Raw genomic sequence first — 21,727 nt, 5'->3', positions numbered from 1 at the left:
ATAAAAGAACTGAGCATTTAAACCCAATTATTTGTTAACTAATTTAATCAAGAGGGTTCGTTGGATGGTTCAGATCAATTTCCAATTTCACTTCTGCCACGAAGTTGTTCGGCTCGTTCTGCTATAGTTGAAGATTTGCTATAATGCTGTGAAGTGCCTCCATTTCGTCCTCCAAGTGAGAAATCCCCTGATGTTGATTCTCCATGGTGTCTAATGTGCTGCTTTAAGAGGTTCTCTCTTAAAGGAGCATCACCTGTAGGTCATATATCTCGGCCCTCATCTCTACAAGTTCCATTCTGCAATGCTCACAGGCATCAAGGGCCTAGGGCCTAGAATCCGATGGGCCACCAATTAATTTGAAACTTTTGCTTTCCCTTCACAAGCCATGTCCAATGCACTATTTTCGATGACCCCAAGACCCTGTAACCATGTTAACCAAAGCTCTTTGGAGAAGAGAGTTTCTCACACGAGAGGGAAGACAATGCACTCTACCACAACGAGAGGTGACAACTATTGTTGTAGGGAAATTAACACCATACCACAAAAACCTTCCTTTCCTAGATGATTGAAATACTAGTGTTACCTTAGAGCCGAAATTGGACGAGCCCCCCGAAGGTACGCTCCTGAGGTGAAATACGCTACAGAAAATCCTTTGCCTTCCAGAGGGCTCGACTCCTTTGAGCCTGACAACCCACCACCACACTGCTAGTAGCTTGGGCCCATACTCCTAGGCCTCCAAAATGAAGCAAGCTATGTAACTTGATGCCAATTTATTCCATTCTCCCGTTAGGAAGAACGTACGAGGATGGATTGCATCTACAAAATTACCAGGGTTCCAATGCAAATTCATCATCGTTATATTGTGTGAAATGACTCTTCATGCAGCCTGGCCTTCATATGAAATACCCATCTAATCCTTGCTTGAGAGATTAAATGCAAAGCCTTAGATAAGGTGAAACACACTAGATACAACCACTTTCACCTTATGTGAATCCTAAACGAATACCCTACCACTTGGAGCAACACACTTGCATGAATTTGTAATCTGATCGTAACAACGTGGCATCACACACCAACAAGCATGGTAGATCCATCATGGAACCATTATTAGACTTTATGCTTGAATGATTTTGCAAAGGGAGAAGGTGTTGAGGAAGAGGGAGGTATGAGTGAACAACTAGTGATAAGGCGAGATTATTCATTAATTTTAGATTGAGATGGGGTCTATTATGTAAAAAGGATGAATAATCGCTAATCATAGTTGACATCAGGGGATAGGGATTTGGTCCACCTCACTGTTAATGTCAATTTTACAATCATCCTAAATATATTCCTTATTGGCCATTTGGTCCACATCTGCATTGAGGGTCTTGAAATGTGGAAGGGCTACGAGGTAGAGAAGGGGGATAAAATACCTTTGATTCAATAAAGTAACAAACTTAACACATTGTCTCTAAGAAGGGAGTCTATTCTTAATAGTCAGATTACAAAGGGGAGTCTCCCAGAATGAAGATGTTCTTGATTCCTCGTTTTTTGGCTAAAAGAAAGCCCAAATAGAGTCCATAAACTCTTGATTTTGGTTTTCCTACTCAATCCCCAAGCATACTTATCAACAATTATTCCTTCGGGATTAGAGAGAATCCATCCCCCTCCTACCACCCCTAATAACAATATTAATATATTAATCTTTTTTGTTGTTTTTTTTGTTGTTTTTTTTTTTTATTTGGTTGGTGAGACATGTTCGAGGGGATTGAACTTCCAATCATTTGGATACACAAGGGTTTGCCAACATGCTTTTTACCAATTGTGCTACCACCTGCGCACTTTTAGTTTTATATAAAGGATAAATAAATGTTTTTTTTATTAATTATTTTGTCATATTATGTATATAATCTTTTTAATATAATTCAACTATTTGATTACTATTTTTTTCCATGACAAATATATCGTCGGGAAATTTATTAGGCAATTTCCATCAGTCCAAGGATGATAATTAGGGTAAATTGAATTATACAAAAGTAAGTCTTCATTAAAACAAGAATTAAGGTTGTTACAAAAATATACTCAACAAGAGTTTAACATGTTACTTGTGGGAATTAGATCTAAGTGAGGAAGATAACACTCCTCACAGTTTCCTAGACTAGACTAAATAGACATGACTCAACCATTAGATTAATGAATATAATATTTTTAATATCTATATATCTATTTTATTATGTTATGCATATAATACCCTTTAATATAATTCAACCATTTAATTATATGGATATATAAATATTTAGATAACTATTCAGTGAAATAATTGCACAAGAAAAATTTGTCTGTGTGTGTAAGATTTTGGATTTTGAATACATCATTATAAACTAACACTTTCTAGTTCCTACAACACACTGTATTATGTCACAAAGTTAGCTTAATTTTTCATCTTATGATTATGTTGTTCCGTCAAGTCCCCACAAAAAACATGAAACTTCAAAATGATACTTTTTCACATTGATCTGAATTCAATTGAATTTTGTTATAGCATCCACGAGAACAATTGGCCCATTACAAAAAATCTTGGTCTCAAATAAGGATCTTTTAAAGCATATGAACGCACTCATATTTCTTATTAGTAGTGCAAGATCTTAAAACATCATTTCATGGTTATGATTTTTTACATGTTAGTTAACTAACATCATTTGATAAGAGCATGGTTGTAGTCATGGAAATAATAGGTCTTATAGATGAAGTGTGACAACCACCTTGATGCCAAGCAACAAATTAATGCGCTGCAAACCAATGGTGTAATCCAAACAGATAGAGAAGATGATGATGCTCGTTTAGTAGTTGCTATAACTCCAAGCATTCCAACGGATGCAATCGATATAACTTGTGTAGTTATCTCAAGTGTCCTAAAAGCATTTAATGCACCTTTGCAACTCCGACATTTCACCACATGTGACCAATACCTGGAATTTTGTTTTTACCAACATTAGCAATTGTTTGATAGATTTATTGCCACACTTAACCCATATAACTTGGGAATGTTTAATCATACAATAACTACTGCTAATAATACAATTTCACTAATACGAGGGAAATGCAAGACATATATCACACCATCAATGTTATGAAAAAATATACTAACCAAAGATATTGAATTAACTATAGGGGGAGAACAACTTAATTGTTTATTATGAATACCATTTGATTCACTACTATATAATCAAAGTTGCAATGCTTTTTCTCTCTTGAGATAATGAAAAATTATAGAGTTGTTTTGCTCTTTCTCATCATGTTAGTTCCAATCTTATAGAATTTGAGTGTTTTCTTAAATTACAATAAGATCAACTATTTAATTGAAGGCATATTATTTAGGTACAACAAATTCTAATAGTGTACTAAGTTCCCAACTAAAAAAGAACAAATCTATTAATGTGCCAACTCTACATAGTTATTTACTAACAAAGAAGGATAGATTTGGAGCTTATACCATTGTTTACTCATTCTGATCCAAGTGAGAAAATCTATATCTTATAAATTTTTATTTGCATAAATAGTTGTATAATACATTTTACTTTTTGACAATGTTAAAAAAATGATACATCAACATATCGTGAGATGAGTCTACGTCTCTAAATCGAATTTTATGTTTATCTATATTTACTTGGACCTAGGACTTTAAGTTACATATATGAATTTTATGTTATGTAGAGTTTTCCTTATCTGTGTCTCTCCCTTGAGACTCATTAGTATCTATTAACTTCATACATGATATAAGACAAATATATATTTTTATTAATGTATATAAGTAACCAAAATAGGTGAAATGGAACTAATGTGTACAATATGTCACAATGGTATTGTAAGAGTGTTGAGGAAACTTCAAAGTGTCAAAAAAAGAGAAATACACATGATATGAAAGTAGTATTTAGTAAGAGGGGTCAAACCATGAGAGTAAACCCTATCAAAAATAATATATGATAATCAAAATAGAAGTAGACGTAAATGTGAAAGAAATAACGTTAACCTTATCATGACATGTAACTGTAATTGAGAAAATGACATGCCTAATAATGTCCTTTGGGGAATTCCTCGAGCTAATAGATCATGACTAGGTAATATTGGAATGAACCTAGAAACAACCAACAAAATCTCTCTAAAAAACTTATAAGGCTAAAAAGAAGGATTTTGATGGGAATCTAACCACTTGATTGAGAATAAGATGTCTTCATGTTGGAAAAACTAGTGTGCGTCTTAGTGACCATGTGTAAGTGGGATGCCCATTGCCTACTAAGGCACAAGAGAATGTGCATTGTTTTGAATTACCTAATATATTTTACATCCATGGATGGGGTATCTACATGATGCTTAGTGCCTCCAATCATCCAAATATGATGGAAAAATAAAATAATCAACTCGATGGGACCAAGTTTGAATATAGTCCATAAGATCTATCCTCTATGAGTGATTAGCTCTTGGATATATAAACCAAACACATGATTTGGAAAATGAAAGAAGGTGACAAGGGGCCCTATTGAACCTTGATGCAAATAATGGCATCTCCCTCGAAGCTCATAATATACGTAGCATTTGAAGATGAAGTGCCCCTCACTTTTAGTCTCTTGTAGATGCCAAAATTAACAAATCCTATAATACTACAATAAATTGTGGTCAATGTCAACTCGCCATTAGTGGGAACATACACTCAAATTTCCAAGAGGGATCTAAAGGTCATGGTGACCAATGGCATCCAGTGTAGTTAGGACATAGAATGAGGCCATCCGTTAGTTGAAAAATGTGCTCAAAGTAGAAGGTCCATTAAGGTCCATTTAAGTAACTCAAATAATAATATTAGTAAATAAATTTTGTGACCACCATAACAATTTCCTCTTTTGAAGGTTGAAGGAATTGGCTTGGGGTGATTAAAGAAAACTTAGAGGAGATGAGGGGCTAGATTGAGATGTCAATTTATCAAAGGAGTGAGGAAACATCTATGAACTAGCACTACCTATGTCTTAGAATGTCCATGGAGACAATAACCTATGAAGAGCAAAGGCTCAAGTAGGGATATTTCTCACGTCCTACCCTTAAATCCCTTAATGTGTGTACATAATGAAAGAAGAAGACACGCTCGAATATGTTCAAAAGGTATAAGGGATGGGCACTAAACTTGACTTGAGCTTTGGATAATGATGTTATAGACTTAACATACAAATAACATGATACACATATGTACATATGATGTACACCATATACGGGCATGGACTACATCTCCCAGAAATATTATTATGATGAGCTATAAAATAACTCTTTATGCATTAGGAGAAGAATTCCCAAATAACCAAAGGCTAGGGGTGTATACAGAAAACTTGGTGAGGATAAAGATGTCAATTTATTGAAGGAGAGAGGAAGCCACTATGAACCAACAATCACTATGTCTTGAGAGGTACATGGAGACAAATATCCTATGAAGACTGAAGGGCCAAAGTAGTAATATCTCTCCCTTCTCTTGAATCCCCTAAGGTGTGGACATAATGAAAGAAGAAAACAAGCTTGAAAATTCTCTCAAGGTATAAGGGATGGGCACTAGATTTGACTTGAGCCTTCGATAATGATGTTATACATTTAATATAAAAAATAACATGATAAACCTATATACATACTATGTACACCAAATATATATATGAAACACATCTCCCTAAAATACCATATGATGAGCCACACAATAACATTTTATGTATTAGGAGAAGAATTCCCAAATAATTAAAGGTTAGGGTGTATAAAGAAAACTTGGAGTGGAGGGGCTAGATAAAGATGTCAATTTATTGGAATGAGAAAGCCTCTATGAACCAACATTGCTTATGTCTTGGGAGGTCCATAGAGAAAATATTTTATGAAGAACAAAGAGTTGAATAGGGATGTCTCTCCCTTCTTGTATTTGGATTCTTGAGGTTGCAGAGGTAACAAAAGAAAAGAAAAGAAAAAAACTTGAAAGTACTCTCAAGGCATAAGAGATGGGCACTAAATTTGACTTGAGCTTTGGTTAATGACATTATAATTTTAATATACAAAATAAAATAATAAATCTACATACACTGTAAACCCAATAATTATGCTCTTAAAATATAAAGAGTGCGCAAGAAATTTGACTTGAGGCTTTGTTAATAAGATTAATCCTAATATACAAAATATCATTTATAAACCTACATACAAAATGTAAACCAAATAAAATATGGATAACATATAAACCATATTTATAAAGCGATGCACGTAATACAGCAATTAAGGTCATTACATGCTGAGAGTTTTACCTCATCATAAGATATCTGGAGAAAAATAGTTTCTACAGCGAAAAATTGAAAGTTAGCCAAACACATCCAGATCTGCACACACTAAAACAAAGGAGGATTCACATTGACTTCAAACTTAATGTTGGAGGGAATTTCATCGCATGTTATTTTCTGAATCGAAAAATTGATACATGCGGTATACGACTCCGTTTGATGATTAAGTTGTATTAATATTTATACCCAAATGGCAAACATGTAGCATGTCTCACATTCTATCGTAATGTACAGATTCTTATTTGCTGTAGAATATGGTTGGAAAAGCCTTAATCAAGGTATACAGGTAACTTGTGCGATCTGATCGAAAGAATTTTGTGCCCACGCCCTAAAGGAAAACAAATATGGTACTTGTTGATGATGTTCAAAGTAATTTATGTGGAGGTAAAAATGCATCATAATATTATATGACATAATCATCCAATAAAGTGAATACTCTTTGGGAAAAAGGCCTTCATGCCCAGTAGATTAGTCAGCCTTTGGGTATGAGTAGAATCGCATCTGTCGAGCAACAATTAAATTTGTGCTAATCGACCCATGTCGCGGAGATGGTGTCAATCTACTCAGATGCTATTTGTGCTAATCGACCCATGTCGCGGAGATGGTGTCAATCTACTCAGATGCTCATATTTTGTTAGCAAAGAAGCCAATTCCAGATCTGTCTCCTGATATGGGAGTTACATTGGCAATCATAAAATCCAGGGAAGGATTGATTGTTGTTGTCGAAGTCGGTGGAAATAAACCAAAGGATTGTGATGTCTTTGTGACAACGCGTGCATCGATATAATTGCATGTACCATGGGCGTAATGCCAAGAATATTGTCACCAAACTGATTCGTTATATCTAATCCAATACGGGATTAATTCAGGAAAAGGATTTGTCATGAATAAGGCTTGTTAATTTGGGTCGCTCAGTTTTACTATTGTAAATGTGTTGGAAAATCTGCACAGATGAATTTAGCTAGTAAAGGTTGAACACACAGCTTTGCAGAGCAAAAACACTAAAAAAAAATTGAAAGAACAAAAAAATGATTGAATAGAAAATAGGTTACAATGCTTGTGATATAGCATTATTGGGTGAAGATCCCAAGGTAATGCACCATAGTGGGGATTAATGAGATAACTCAACACTTACAACAAGTTCCGGAGAGGACTACCCAATTGCAGAGTGAAAGGAGGAGCAAATCAGGGAGTAAAACATGCAGAAGAACTAGCCAATTGCGGAGTTAGAAAATGAGCAAATCAAGGAGTAAATCATGCAGAAAGAACTTGCATGTAGTTCCATGCTCTAATTAAGTGTCTGCATGTGTCACTAATGAAGGTCCTAGGTGTGTGGTACCTCCAAGACCCCCCCTAAACACCACTATGGGGAAAAATAGAAAATGGCCCCTGCCAACTAAGGCCAAAGGTCACCCAAAATATAGTGCAACTTGTACTAAAATTGAGGAAAGAGGAAAAACCTCGTGGGAAAACCCCCCCCTCAAAATACAATGTAATCAAAAGAAAAGAGAAAGAAAAGACAGTTGCTAAGCAACTGTGTCTTTCACTCCAAGACGATCACGCAGAGAGCGAAACTTCTGCTCAATGAATGTGTTGGTAATGATGTTTGCAGTCTGTTCTGCTGAGAGACATAACTGCATATTAATGACTAAAACCGAGTTGTCGATGATTAGGAGATCATCCACATACAAAACTAAGATAAGAAGAGAATCATGTGTCTTGAGCATGTAAACATTCGGATCAGACTTACATATTTCGAAGTTTTTTGATAAGAGAAAAGAATCCATCTTCGCATACCAAGCTCTCGGGCCCTGCTTAAGATCGTATAGAGATTTCTTCAGTTTGCAGCCCAAAGATGAATCCTAAATGAAACCATGTGGTTGCTCCATATAAATCTCCTCTAATAAGTCTCCGTGAAGAAAGGCATTCTTCACATCCATCTGATGTACTTCCCATCCCTGGGCAGCCGCAATGGCAAGTGTAAGGCATATGGAATCCATCTTTGCTACTGGAGCAAAGGTCTCATCATAATCAATGCCATGCACTTTCTGGAAACCTTTGGCTACTAGCCTCGCTTTCTGTCTGATGATTTGCCCATCTGCAGCACTCTTGGTCCTATAGACCCATTTGCATCGGACAAGTTTCTTTCTTGAAGGAAGGGGGACCAGATCCCAGGACTGTTTCTCGAAGAGGGAGTCATACTCCTCCTCCATGGCGGACTTCCAAGAGGGATGCCCAACAGCCTCAACATAAGACTACGGATTAGAGGACTAAACCAAATGACAATGCCAGGATGGCGTTGGTTCAATGACAGTGAGGGCAAGAGGAGGCTCAATAAACTATGAGCTAGTCCTCCGCAAATCAGAATTATCCCCCACAAGACCATTTCTAGCAGTTGGGTGGTCTTGTGGATATATCTCACGTAAGCTCCTTGTTCTTTGATTTATGACAAGAGAAGTTGATTCACTGCTGAAAGCCCGATCTAGGCTTGGATGTGGATCATCATATGCATGCACTGGATTTGTATCTGAAAACTCTGTCTTTGCATCTGCATGCTCTACCTTGGCACCTGCATGCTCTGTATCTGCATCTGAGTGTACTGAGTCATCATCTCGGACATGAGGTAGATAAATGGTGTCTTCATGCGGCAATTGAGGTGCATGCGAGAGACTCTCCTCAAATTTGACACTTCGCTCAATGATGAGCTTGTCCGTAGAGGAAATCAGGGGTCAGTATCCCTTCACACCATCAGGGTATCCAACAAAGATGCACTCAATGCTCTGTGGATCAAGAGCTTTCCTCTTTTCAGAGGGGATCCTGGCCCATGCTCGGGAGCCGAAAACACGAAAGTGGGTGACCTCCGATTTAGTGCCACTCCAAGCCTCAAAGGGGGTCTGATCCTTGACAGACCTATGAGGAGATCTGTTCTGGATGTAGTTAGCACAATTAAGTGCTTCAGCCCATAGCTTATGAGGCAGTGACTTAGCATGCAACATGCAGGAAGCCATCTCTTTGAGAGATCGGTTCTTTCTCTCAGCAACTCCATTCTGTTGCGGAGTGTATGGAACTGTGTACTGCAACTGTATCCCAGACTCAAGGCAAAGGTTCTGCAGTGCTGTGTTAACATATTCCCCCCCATTGTCTATACGGAGGGATTTGATCTTTTTTCTGACTATGTCTCAACTAGTGCTTTGAAATCTTCAAAATGCGCAAAAACTTCAGATTTGTCCCTGAGAAGATACACCCAAGTATACCGTGAGAAATCATCAATACATGTAAGCACATACCTTGCTTTGTTGATGGAAGGATGAGGAAAAGGCCCCATGAGATCACTATGGATCGGATCTAGAGGAGAGGATGCTCTTTGAGTCTTTGCCAGTGTCAAACTTTTCTCTAGGATGTTTGCCAAGGACACACCTTTCACAAACTCCTTTGGAGAAACTAATATTTGGCGAGCCTTCCACCATCTCATGCTTGCTTAGCTACTGCATATACCTGTAATTTAAGTGACCAAACCTCTCGTGCTAAAGCCTACTACTATCATCAGCATGTGTAAGCAATAAGGAGGATTCAGATTCAATAAATTCAGAAAATGTATATAGTTTGGCTCCATTGTTTACTTCACCGGTTGCAATTTTGGAGCTGCTATGTAGGTCATATATGTTCACTGCATCTGGAGTGAATTCCACTCTCTTTCCGGTGCCAAAATGAGTGACCTGATAAACTGAAAGCAGTTTTACCAAAAGTTTTGGAACATGAAACACATTTTCAAAGCTTCTGTGTAAAAGTTCCACTCTACCTTTTCCAGTGACTTCAATAGGTGAGTCATCTCCCATGAGGATGGGAGGTCCTTTGCATGCATCCAAAGAGGAATAAACTTCTTTTGCAGTAGCCATATGATGTGATGCACCAAAATCTATAATCCACACATAAGGGGAAGAATTAATTGCAACTAAAGCATGAAAATTGTTACCTTTCCCGTGTGGTGGATCCTCAGTTTTCTTCTTGGCGCCTTGAGAGATGTGGTCCCCAAGGTTGTGCTTCTGAAGGATTTCTGCCATTTGGTCAATTTGTTTCTTCATGTAGGAGGATTCTAGATGGAATCCTAAGTGACAGTAGGTGCATTTGTCTCCTTTCTTCCCTTTCTCATTTCTTGAGCTGGAGGAGTCATTAAAGGGCTTGGTGTACCCTTCCTTCTTTGGATGGGAATGTGCTTTTCCCTTGTCTTTTTGCCGCTGATTTTTCTAATTTGAATCAAATCTGTAATTTTTATTGTGGCTGTCATCATGCACAGCGAGTGCATGCGCTTTTGGAGGTTTGATTTTCCCCATGCCAATGAGTTTATCTTGCTCAAAAGTAAGGGACTCCATGACCTCTTTGAGAGAAGGCATGGTATAGGATTTCCCTGTTGCGAGCTTTACTGAATGAAATATAGACACAAAGACGAAGTATTCTAGTCCGAGCTTTGACATAATAGAAAGAACCTGACGACTCTCCTCCTTGGATTTGTCAATTCCACAACCCTCGAGTTGCAGCAATAAATCATTATATTTGGTGAAGAAGTCTTGAATTCTGTCATAGTTCCGTGGATCCAATGACAACAGCTCCACTTCGAGCAGATGTCCTTTCATCTCATCCTGCTTCCCGTAGAGTTCTTCAACCTTTTTCCAAATCTCATTGGGAGTATTGCAGGCAGATAGATGAAACTGCAACTCTGGGGAGATGCACATGCATATGGATCCTTGGGCCTCATCCATGCTGTTGAGGTACTTGAATTTCTCTATGGCTGAAGTGGGTTCCACTTCTGCAGCCATGGTAACCCTGTACAACCCTTTCTGACGAAGGTATCGAGCCATTTGGTCCTTCCGTTCGTGATAGTTGTACGGTGTTAGGATTGATGCTTTGGGAAACTGCATTTTTCTGTCGATCTTCGGTCTCTAAGCTGTAATACCTGCAAAATAAAGTACTAGTGCGCCTTTTATCTAGCAACCTGTGGGCTCTGATACCATGTAAATGTGTTAGAAAACCTGCACAGATGAATCTAGCTAGTAAAGGTTGAACACACAGCTTTGCAGAGAAAAAACACTAAAAGAAAATCGAAAGAACAAAAGAATGATTCAATAGAAAATAGGTTACAATGCTCATGATATAGCATTATTGGGTGAAGATCCCAATGTAATGCACCATAGTGGTGATCAATGAGATGACTCAACATCTACAACAAGCTCCGGAGAGAACTACCCAGTTGCGGAGTGAAAAGAGGAGCAAATCAGGGAGTAAATCATGCAAAAGAACTAGCCAGCTGTAGAGTTAAAAAATGAGCAAATCAAGGAGTAAATCATGCAGAAGGAATCTTGCATGTAATCCCATGCTCTAAGCGTCTGCATGTGCCACTAATGAAGGTCCTAGGTGTGTAGTACCTCCAACAACTATCGATCTATGAATACCTTTAATTATGTTGGAGAAGTTCGAAATTTTAAGCATTTTCTTTATGAAATCATTTCATTCCCTTGTTTTCCCTACTTTTCCTTTCATTCTCACATCCCTTTCCCCATGTCCATCATCCCCATCTCTACTTCCATAAATTATATTAGTCACTAAATGTTTATTCTTTATTTTCATTTTGAGTTTTCAGTGTGTAGTCATGATAATTCTATTCGTTAATATCGTATTTGACCTTATAAATGAGTGTTAACGTACAGTGTATATACATAGATATCAATAAGAGTTAGCTCATTGTTATGCAGTTCACCATTCAACATCAATGAGAATATTTTCATCTTGAGCCTTCACTGTTGTGTAGTCTTGATAATCCTATCTGTTCTAGTGTTAATCTACAATGTACATACATAGCTATCATCAAGGGTGAGCTCATTGTCACATAGTTCACTATTTGACATCAATGGTTTGTGAGGATATTACAGGGTGGATTGGTTAGTTGATCCATTGACAGAGCACCAACGATTTGTTGAGCACACTTCAGACATGGCACATGGTTCTGCGTCTTTAATATAAAAGGTTGGATAGAGTTCGAACAAGTTGCTTTCACATTGTTACGTGCAAAGAATATATTATTAATACGTATGGACAAGTGATTCAGTAGAGCAAATTCCCCATACTTACAGTTTTAGTGCAGTTTTCAATGTGAGTATGGGAGGCAGAAGATCTACGCCCCATGCTTACAGTTTCAGTGCAGTTTTCAATGTAGTATGGGAGGTAGAAGACTAGTGTGCCCGACAAAGGTTAGTTTGCAATGTTAATATTTCGCATGACTTAATCATAGTTTTGGATATCTTTTGGGAAATATGTATCGCTTTTGTGAAAATATATTTTAGAAGAAAAAAACTAACTGTTAGATGTACTATAGATGAAAACCAGTTACAAATATTCTTGTGCATAATATTTGATAAATCAGTCCTTAATATATATATATATGGTCCAATTGCGTAGAATTTTACTGGTGTGAATTTCATTAAACTCTACTTGGAGAATTTGACTATAACATGAAATTCAAAGGACATTTTTTTGGAGTTGTTTTTTAGCAAATGATTGGACATTTGGGGATCCAGCATGACTAGCAACCTTAGTTTCTTATTTCATGTCATGAAAGCACTTTGAATTTTCGGGGACCAATTGTGTTTTGGTATGGTTGATATATAATTCAAGAAGGTTGCACATTGATACTGGCTACTTCTAGATAGTGTTTGAGTCCTAGAGGATTCCATTTCAACTCAAATGAGGAATGTTGGGCGGAGAAGAGCTTGCATTGTTATTTTTAAAGTTTTTGGATTTCAAAATTAGCCTAACTTATCATATTTTATTTATTTATTTATTTTCTCCAGTTATCACATAATTAAGGTTTAATTTTTGGAGAATTTCTCCTTAGAAAGTTCATAGTGTTTATTATTATAGGCATGGAAAAAGTGTGTTAAAAGGAAAAAATTGTCATACATAAGCATAGTTTATCTTACGGACAGTTATTATGGAAGAAGGGAGATATTTTGGAGTGGTATTTTCTTTATGCACATGTTATTTTCCCTAAAAATATGAGTGTTATATTTGGATACTACTATTTTTACTCTCCTTCTATTTTCTATTTTATCTTTTCTCTACTTCATATTGTTCTCATCCGAGTTCATTGTGACAAGCAAGGAGAAGAAAAAGATAACTTTATTGTGTAATATCTTGAGCTTCTTCTCTTGTTCTTTCTTCTTACAATTTTCCTTTTCTTCTTCTTCCCGAGAGATTGAGATTGAGATTGATAGGTAGTGTGGAGTATTTACAGTGGAGTTTGATTTTGTTGTGTATTGATTGTTAAAACATGTAGGAACTTTGTTTTCCCTATGACTTTTGCTAATAAAGACACGAGGACATAAGGATACATTGGAAACTGCAACTAGTTTTTCATGTGTTGAACTTCTATTTTCTTGGACATTCATGTGTTATTGATTCCATTCTTGATTGGGCTTTGCATGAATAGGCCTCGAACTATCTTTCGTCCTATTCACTTTCTAGTGCTTTGTGTCTTAGGAACATTTGGAGAATGCATATAGGTCATTTTATACTGTTTTAGGCACATTAAACAAAATCATCTCATTGTAATTTTCATTTTGTTGCATAAATAGAGAAAAACTTTAAGCTTTTCTCAATTTCCATGTATTAAAAAATACATTTAAATTGCTAAAAAAAACCTTAATTAGCTATTGTATTTTCCATTTTCACATTTAGAAAAGTGTGTTCTAATCATTATAGTTGCATTCGGTTGCATAACCATCTTCGTAATAATTTTTTGCATTGGTTTTTGTACCAATTTCAACCCCACAACAAAATTTAAGGCTGACCATAACTTTTGTTTTGTTATTTTGTTGACATCTTTTTTTTCAAAACATAATTGAGTTAGCTTTGGTCCATTTAATCATAGATAAAGATTCTATCACTTTCCACGCATTTCCAAGATTTTAAAAGATAGGATTTTGGTGATTAAGATTTCATGAGATAAGGGAAAGGGTCACTTAAGATCCACTACTCAAAGCAAGTATATATCCATTAGTTAACCATTAGGTATACCACGCTTGACTTAGATATTTCCTTGCCTATAGTGAAAGGAGAGTTGGTGAAGTGACAATGGCCAAACACTTGAATTTGGCAAGGCTAGCATCCATTTTGGGGGCTTTAAGCTAAAGGTGCTAATTTGTGTGGCAATAGAGACTACTATTTTTACTTTGTTTCTATTTTTTATGTTATCCTGTCTCCCCATCATTCTTTTCTAATTTTGGTTTTAAATATTGCAATAAAAAAGGAGAAGAAAATCAGAAATTTTTATTGTGTGAGATTATGAGCTTCTTCTCTTGTGCTTTCTTCTTGCACTTTTCGTTTGCTTCTTCTTCCTAGAGAGTTTAAGATTGATAGCAAGTGTGGAGTATCTATGGTGGTGATTGATTTTTCCAAGGTGTGACTAGTATTGTTCCATTTAATAAAGTTGATTTGTACCTTGGAGTGTTGTCCAAACTTGTTCGAACTTTGTTCTTCCTACAACTTTTGATAATAAAGAGATATGATTTCATTGGCGACTATTACAAGTTTTTTTTATGTGTGAAACTTCTATTTTCTTAGAATCCAACGTGTTATTGATCTTGTTTTTGATAGGGCTTGAAAAAATGGGCATTGAATTATCATATGCTCAATTCACTTTCTATCACTTCCTTTTCTTTGACTATATAGAAGGCACTAGTTATTGATTAAAATCACTATTTTTTGCATTTTAAATGATTTTTCATACCAAACAATGAACACTTCGCATCTTAGGCATATAAGAGTGTCAGGCCAGGGTAACTCCAGAATGAGCGGAAGAAAAACTGATATATCATTTCATTAGAGAACTATTGTTTATATACACAAAGGAGACGGAACAGTTCATCTTCTTGATGACTGTTCACGTTCCAGTTTACCCAACCACCTTCGGATTAGGTGTGAACATTCCCCCCCTTAATCTGAAAGGATGTTGGTGAGTCCAAGCATCGTTCTGAATCTTTCAAGCTTTTCTTTTCCAAGCGCTTTGGTGAAGATGTCTGCAATTTGCTCATTTGTGGAACAATGACGGAGATGGATTGTTTTGGCCTCAACATGATGTCGGATCAGATGATATTTAGTATTGATGTGCTTAGTTCGATCATGGAACTTTGGATTCTTGGCCAACTTCATTGCAGAGGTGTTATCAATCATGAGTGGAGTTGATTGTACTTGTTTTACCTGCAAATCTTCAAGAATTTTCCTGAGCCACACAATTTATTTCATTGCTTCAGCTGCTGCCACGTATTCTGCTTCTGTTGTGGAATCTGCTGGAACTGATTGTTTGTGTGATCTCCAGGAGACAGCTCCTGATCCAAGACTCATAGCATATCCTGAAGTAGATACCCCAGTTTCTTTGTCTCCATCGAAGTCTGAATCAGAGTATCCAATCAAGTTGAAGTCGTCCACCTGTGTATACTTGATTCCAAGGTTTTGAGTTCCCTTCAAGTACCTTAGAACTCTTTTTGCAGCAGACCAATGTCCCTCACAAGGCTTTTGCATAAACCTGGAGAGGATTCCAACAGCAAATGAAATGTCTGGTCTGGTAGTAGTGAGGTAGATGAGACTTCCTACAAGTTGTCTATACTTTGTTGCATCCTCAAATTCCTTTCCTTCAATAGATGTGATCTTCAAGTTTTGTTCCATTGGAGTAGAAAGAGGATTGCACTCTGTCATGCCAAATCTGTTTAACAAGTCTCCAATGTATTTCTTTTGAGAAAGAAATATGGATTTTGGATGTTGGGTTACTTCAATGCCAAGATAGTAATGAACATAGCCCAAATCAGTCATTTCAAAACTTTTTCCTAATTCTTTCTTTATGGATGCAATATAGCTTTCACTGTTCCCTGTCATTAAAAGATCATCTACATATACCACAAGATATACAACTGTTTTGCCAACTTTCTTGACAAATAAAGTTGCATCATCAAGATCAAAATGTTTGAAGTTGAGTTTGAGGAGATGCTCATTTAGTTTTTCATACCAGGCTCGTGGTGCTTGTTTGAGGCCATACAAGGACTTCACAAGTTTGCATACTTTGTGTTCATGTCCTTTCATAGCAAATCCTTCAGGCTGGCACATAAAAACATTCTCTTTTAGATCTCCATTCAAGAATGCAGTTTTTACATCCATTTGATGGACTTTCCAACCGTTCTGAGCAGCTAGTGCAAAGAGTGTCCGGATGGTGGCCCATTTTGCTGTGGGGGCAAAAGTTTCCTCATAATCGACCCCTTCCTTCTGTGCAAAACCTTTTGCCACAAGCCTAGCTTTGTGTTTGTCAAGTGAGCCATCAGCGTTGTACTTGTTCTTGTAGACCCACTTGCAGCCAATTGGTTTGGTTCCAAATGGAGGATCAACCAGCTTCCAAGTGCCATTCTTTATGAGGGCATCATACTCCTTCTGCATCGCTTCTTTCCATTCATCATGAGAAGCAGCTTCTTTGAAGGAAGTTGGTTCAAAATCTGTAGACAAGTTCAATTCACAATCATAAGTAACATCCATATCAACAGGTGAATTAGAGTTATCTACATCACCTCCATCTTGTCAGTTTGTATTTCTGGTTCCTGTTTTTCCAATTTCATCAGGATGAACACTTTCAAGTGTCTTTGTCAGCCATTTTGGGGGACCTTTCTGAGATGGTCCAGGCTGCTCTGTTGATTGAGTTGAGACTGAATCAAGATTGAGTCTCCCAACTCTATCAATTACATCACTTAAAGGATCATCTGGTGTTGGAGTTTCATGCACGAGAGATTGTTCTTCAGAAGAAGATTCCACATGTTTATCTAGTATAGGAATCCCCCCTTCAAGATGTGGAATCTGATTATCAAACTCTTGAAATGATTTCGTTTTTGTGAATCTATCCAAGCGATCAAGTTGCCGCTCAACAACACTGTCAGATTTGGATGATTCAAGAAAAATGACATCTCTAGATACAACAAATTTTTTATTTACTTCATCATAGAGACGGTATGCTTTAGAGGTGTTTGAGTACCCCAGGAAGATACAGTTACGACTGCTAGCACCAAGTTTGTTTCTATGTACCTTTGGTATTAAAGCATAACAGGTGGAACCAAAAATCCTGAGATGTTTTACCGAAGGAACATGTCCATACCACAATTCATAAGGAGTCTTGTTTCTTATAGCACTAGATGGACATCTATTCTTTATATATGCATCACATAGAACAGCATCAGCCCAAAACATTATCTTTACATTTTTGAAGAAAAGCATGGATCGTACCATATTCAAGATTGTTCTGTTCATTCTTTCAGCTACACCATTCTGTTGAGGATTATAAGGCACAGTTGTTTGATGTTTAATCCCATGTTGGCGAAGATAGTGTTCAAATTCATTTGATGTATATTCTTTTCCATTATCAGTGCGAATAGACCCAATATGAGATTGTGCATCATTTTCAATCCATTTATGAAAATTCTTGAATGTTTGAAAAGCATCAGATTTGTTCTTCAATAAATAAACCCAACACATTCTGGTGTAATCATCAATAAATGTCATGATATATTTATTTCCATTTGCAGAAGGAACAGGCATTGGACCACATAAATCTGAATGAATGAGTTCAAGCTTCCTATGTGCTCTTGAATGTGAATCATGAAAAGACTGTTTGCTATGCTTTCCTAGAATGTAAGCATCATATTGCTTATGTTTTCTAGGAATTGTAGGCAAACCAGCAACACCATTTTTCTTTAATAAGCGGAGACTGTCATAGTTTAAATGTCCAAATCTAGCATGCCATAATAAACTTGATGGAAGTGTACCTTCTTCATGATGAGAAATATATGAGAAATGTTGTGCATGAGCAGAAGTTCCTTGCAGTTTAAGAAGTCTTTCTTCTTCTATACCCCTCATGACAAGTGAGTGGTCAGATGCCTTTCTTACCTCAAGCTTGCCATCAAACATATGAATGGAGTGACCTTGCTGGCGGATGTGGACCAGGGACAGCAAGTTTCTCTTGAGCTGTGGGAGATATAGAACATGGTCCAGAAGAAAGTCTGGAAGACCAGGCAGTTTAAGCCTGATTGTGCCAAGCCCTGATGGCTTGATTTTTTATTGATCTGCAAAGTATACTGCTCCATCAACATTGTCAGTGAAATCTTCAAAAAAATCTTTCCTATGAGTCATATGACAGGTTGCTCCTGAATCAAGCAACCAGTCATTTTTCGAAGAAGCAAGTGAAGCATTAAACAAATCTTCACTTACTCCAATGTTACATTGTGCCTCAATATAGTGAGCGGATTCAGGTGCTTTACCTTTGTCTGTGTCATCAGTTTTACCTTTCTGCTGATTTCTTCTCTGCTCAATTTTGTCCCATGGTAGCTTGCATGTAGAAGCATCATGTGATCCATTTCGTTTGCAGCGAATGCAATGCAGATCTGCCTTTTCTGCTTGAGAATGTCTACCCCCCTGCCTCTGAAGTATCTTCCTCTTCCTCTTCGTCCACCTCTTCCTCTTGTAGAATCTTGAGCAGGATGCTTTTCTTTATGAGCAAGGCAAACAGTCTCTTCAGAAGATTCAGGAACTGTTTTCTTTCCAAAGGCTTTCTCTCTTTCAGCAAACTTTTTCACAAGAGACTCAAAGGTTATGTCTTTAAGATTTCCATTTGCTTGTAAAGACTCAAGATAATTGGAGTAGGTAGGATAGAGTGCCTTGAGAAAGGCAATAAGAGAGATGTCCAGCTCAACCTTAGTGGATTTAATATCATGCATTATAGACTTTATTTCAGATGCAAGAGCAAGGGGATCATTATTTTTCAGTTCAAGAGTGAAGAGTTTAATCATGAGCTGAACAACTTCAAGTGCAGAATGTGAATCATAGAGTTCTTTCAGCTTTTGTAAAGCTTCAAAGGCAGTGGAATAGGATGAAATATGACGACTTACTTCTTCATTTACAGATGCTACGATCAATGCATAGGCTTTGTTGTTCTTGTTTTCCCAAATGACAAGTTCTTTATCTGATGTAGGCTGCACAGGGTCTTTGTCTTCTTCTTCGACACACACTCCTTTCCACAACTCATTGTAGATGAGGGTGTGTTTTACCATCCGAGACCATTCAGAATAGTTCTCCTTACCAGTGAGAACTACTCCTACCATAGAAATGATTGAATGCATTCTGTAAAAAAATACTTCTGCTAAAAAACTTCTGCTGATAAGAAATTTCTGCTGATAAAAAAAACTTCTACTGATGTACAGTGAAATTGTACTCAAAAAAAGGGCAAATACTTTATTGTTTCTTCAAAGCCCTCCAAAGATCCTCACCATATTACATATGTATAGACTACGCATTCAAAACTCAAACGCTGGTTAATGTAACCACAGTGCACACATATATACAGCGTTAGTGCACATATAAAGCACCGCCACAGCAACAGCGTTAATGCACATATAAATATTCAGCCCCACCACAGCACAGCGTTAGCTCAGCACCGCTATCTCAGATAAAAGGAACACCGCATATAAAGTGATCATAAAAAATTTCAATGTATTGTAAATACACCAGCATGCAATCAACGCACATACAATCTCAGTTGTAACGTATATAAATTCAACGCACAACAACATGGACCATCATATACCATTCAAGGCAGCAATTAACACATGAGTATAAGGTCAGATCAACAGTCATACAATCCATGCAGCTCGGTCTTGAACGCAGAGATCAAACGACTTACGTAGAACGAATCACCATAAGCAGCTCGGTCTTACATTTCTTCTGCCAGCTTCGACATGTACACATAAGAAGGAAATGCAACTTATCTCGAGGTGGTGGTCAGAGTCATATCTGCCGCAGCTGGATTTCTATAGGAAACGTCACGTGGAACTTTACTTTTGGGCGTTTCTAGGCATATTCGAGCCCGAATTTCGTAGCAGCAGAATCGCCTTCACAAAACTTTCAACCTCGATGACGGTTATAGATGACCTATATGATACTCACGGAACTTTGGACGAAATCAAAATCTTCACTGAGGGAGTGAGAAGATGGGATACTTCACTAATAAGCCACCTTCCAGACCACATTCAAAAAATATTCGAGTTTTTCATGAAGACATCGAATGAATGGACTGCTGAAGTGAAAAAAAGCAAGGGCGTGACATGGCCGAGAGGGTTCAAAGCTTTCAGTGGTCGAGATACGCAAGGCCTACAGAGCCCGAGCCCTTGTTTTCCATCCCCACAAAAGGCCCGACGACCCCAACGCGGCTGCCCTCTTCCAGAAGATACAAACCGCCTACGAGCTTCTCACTGACAGAATGGGAATACAAGGCGTGTAATCGTTCGGAGGAGATCAAGGGATCGTCCTGCAATACGTTTTTCACAAAGATATCCGCCCAATGTTTCAGCTAAACAATTGAGGCGATTGTATGTGTAACGTTTGAATAGCTCAGTGCTTATGGACGCTAAAACGGTAAGATATGTTCATAAAAACAATGCGCAGTCTCTGGCAGTCAGAGAGCGCAGAGAATCATCATTGAGACGCAGGACAGAGGCGCAGACAATCAATGATGCGCAGAGAATCAATGACACTCAGAGCAGCGCTCAGGAGAGAGCAGTGCTCAGGACAGAGGCAGGAGTTACAACTATTTTTAGAACCTGGGACCTGTGCTCTGATACCATGTCAGGCCAGGGTAACTCCAGAATGAGCGGAAGAAAAACTGATATATTATTTCATTAGAGAACTATTGTTTATATACACAAAGGAGACGGAACAGTTCATCTTCTTGATGACTGTTCACGTTCCAGTTTACCCAACCGCCTTCGGATTAGGTGTGAACAAAGAGTACACATATAGGCCATTTCCATTATGTTTTAAGCACATTATAGTAATATTAGTTCACTATAATTTTCGTTTGGTCATAGAAATGGAGAAACATTACATTTTTCTTGGTAACCGTCCATTGAAATAATTAAAAAACTAAAAAAAAACAAAATACATAATAAAGCAGCCTTTAAATTCCTAAAAAGTCATAATTGACCACTATATATTCCATTTTCGAATTTAGAAAAATCATCCATTTGCTTGGTCATTGGCATATTAAATGTAGGTCAATGCATTGTGTTGATCATTAGATATAATCAAAATTGTATTGTATTTGTTTAAGCTTTGGGAGTATCACCTACAATGATCCTTTGAATTATCTATACTCTAGGCACCAATAAATAGTCAACCAATTTGCCTCAAGACTATGCATTTGATTGCTAACCTACAACCTTCTATATATGAGCATATCACATATATGTTTAATATCTCTTGGCCATGGTGAAATCCATAACAAGAATGAAGAGTTGCACCTTGTTTAATACATGATTATATTGTGA

At 37.3% G+C, this 21,727-nt stretch overlaps 1 protein-coding gene across 4 annotated transcripts in view; it reads right to left on the bottom strand.

Annotated features, from left to right (window-relative positions):
• ACD1-LIKE (ACD1-like protein) overlaps positions 1 to 21,727 on the bottom strand; it is a 403,062-nt gene that overhangs the window by 145,048 nt on the left and 236,287 nt on the right. Inside the window, exons 7-8 of one of the 4 annotated variants that reach the window (XM_089402318.1) lie at positions 6,297 to 6,368; positions 2,884 to 2,951 (exon numbers count right to left, since the gene is read on the bottom strand). The exons of 1 other annotated variant lie outside the window; for it this stretch is intronic. In XM_089402318.1, the coding sequence (XP_089258444.1) occupies positions 6,329 to 6,368 (40 nt within the window). In that variant the 3' untranslated portion in view covers positions 2,884 to 2,951; positions 6,297 to 6,328. Of the gene's footprint in view, positions 1 to 2,465; positions 2,952 to 6,296; positions 6,378 to 21,727 lie in introns of those variants that run through there. 2 more of the 4 variants (XM_089402317.1, XM_089402315.1) reach the window with 2 other exon arrangements.

Source organism: Pinus tabuliformis, chromosome 2_1 (assembly GCF_031772625.1).
Source record: "Pinus tabuliformis cultivar Carrire ecotype Pingquan chromosome 2_1, CPIR1, whole genome shotgun sequence".
In the NCBI taxonomy this organism is placed as follows: Eukaryota; Viridiplantae; Streptophyta; class Pinopsida; order Pinales; family Pinaceae; genus Pinus; species Pinus tabuliformis.
This window is presented reverse-complemented; position numbering and strand designations above follow the sequence as displayed.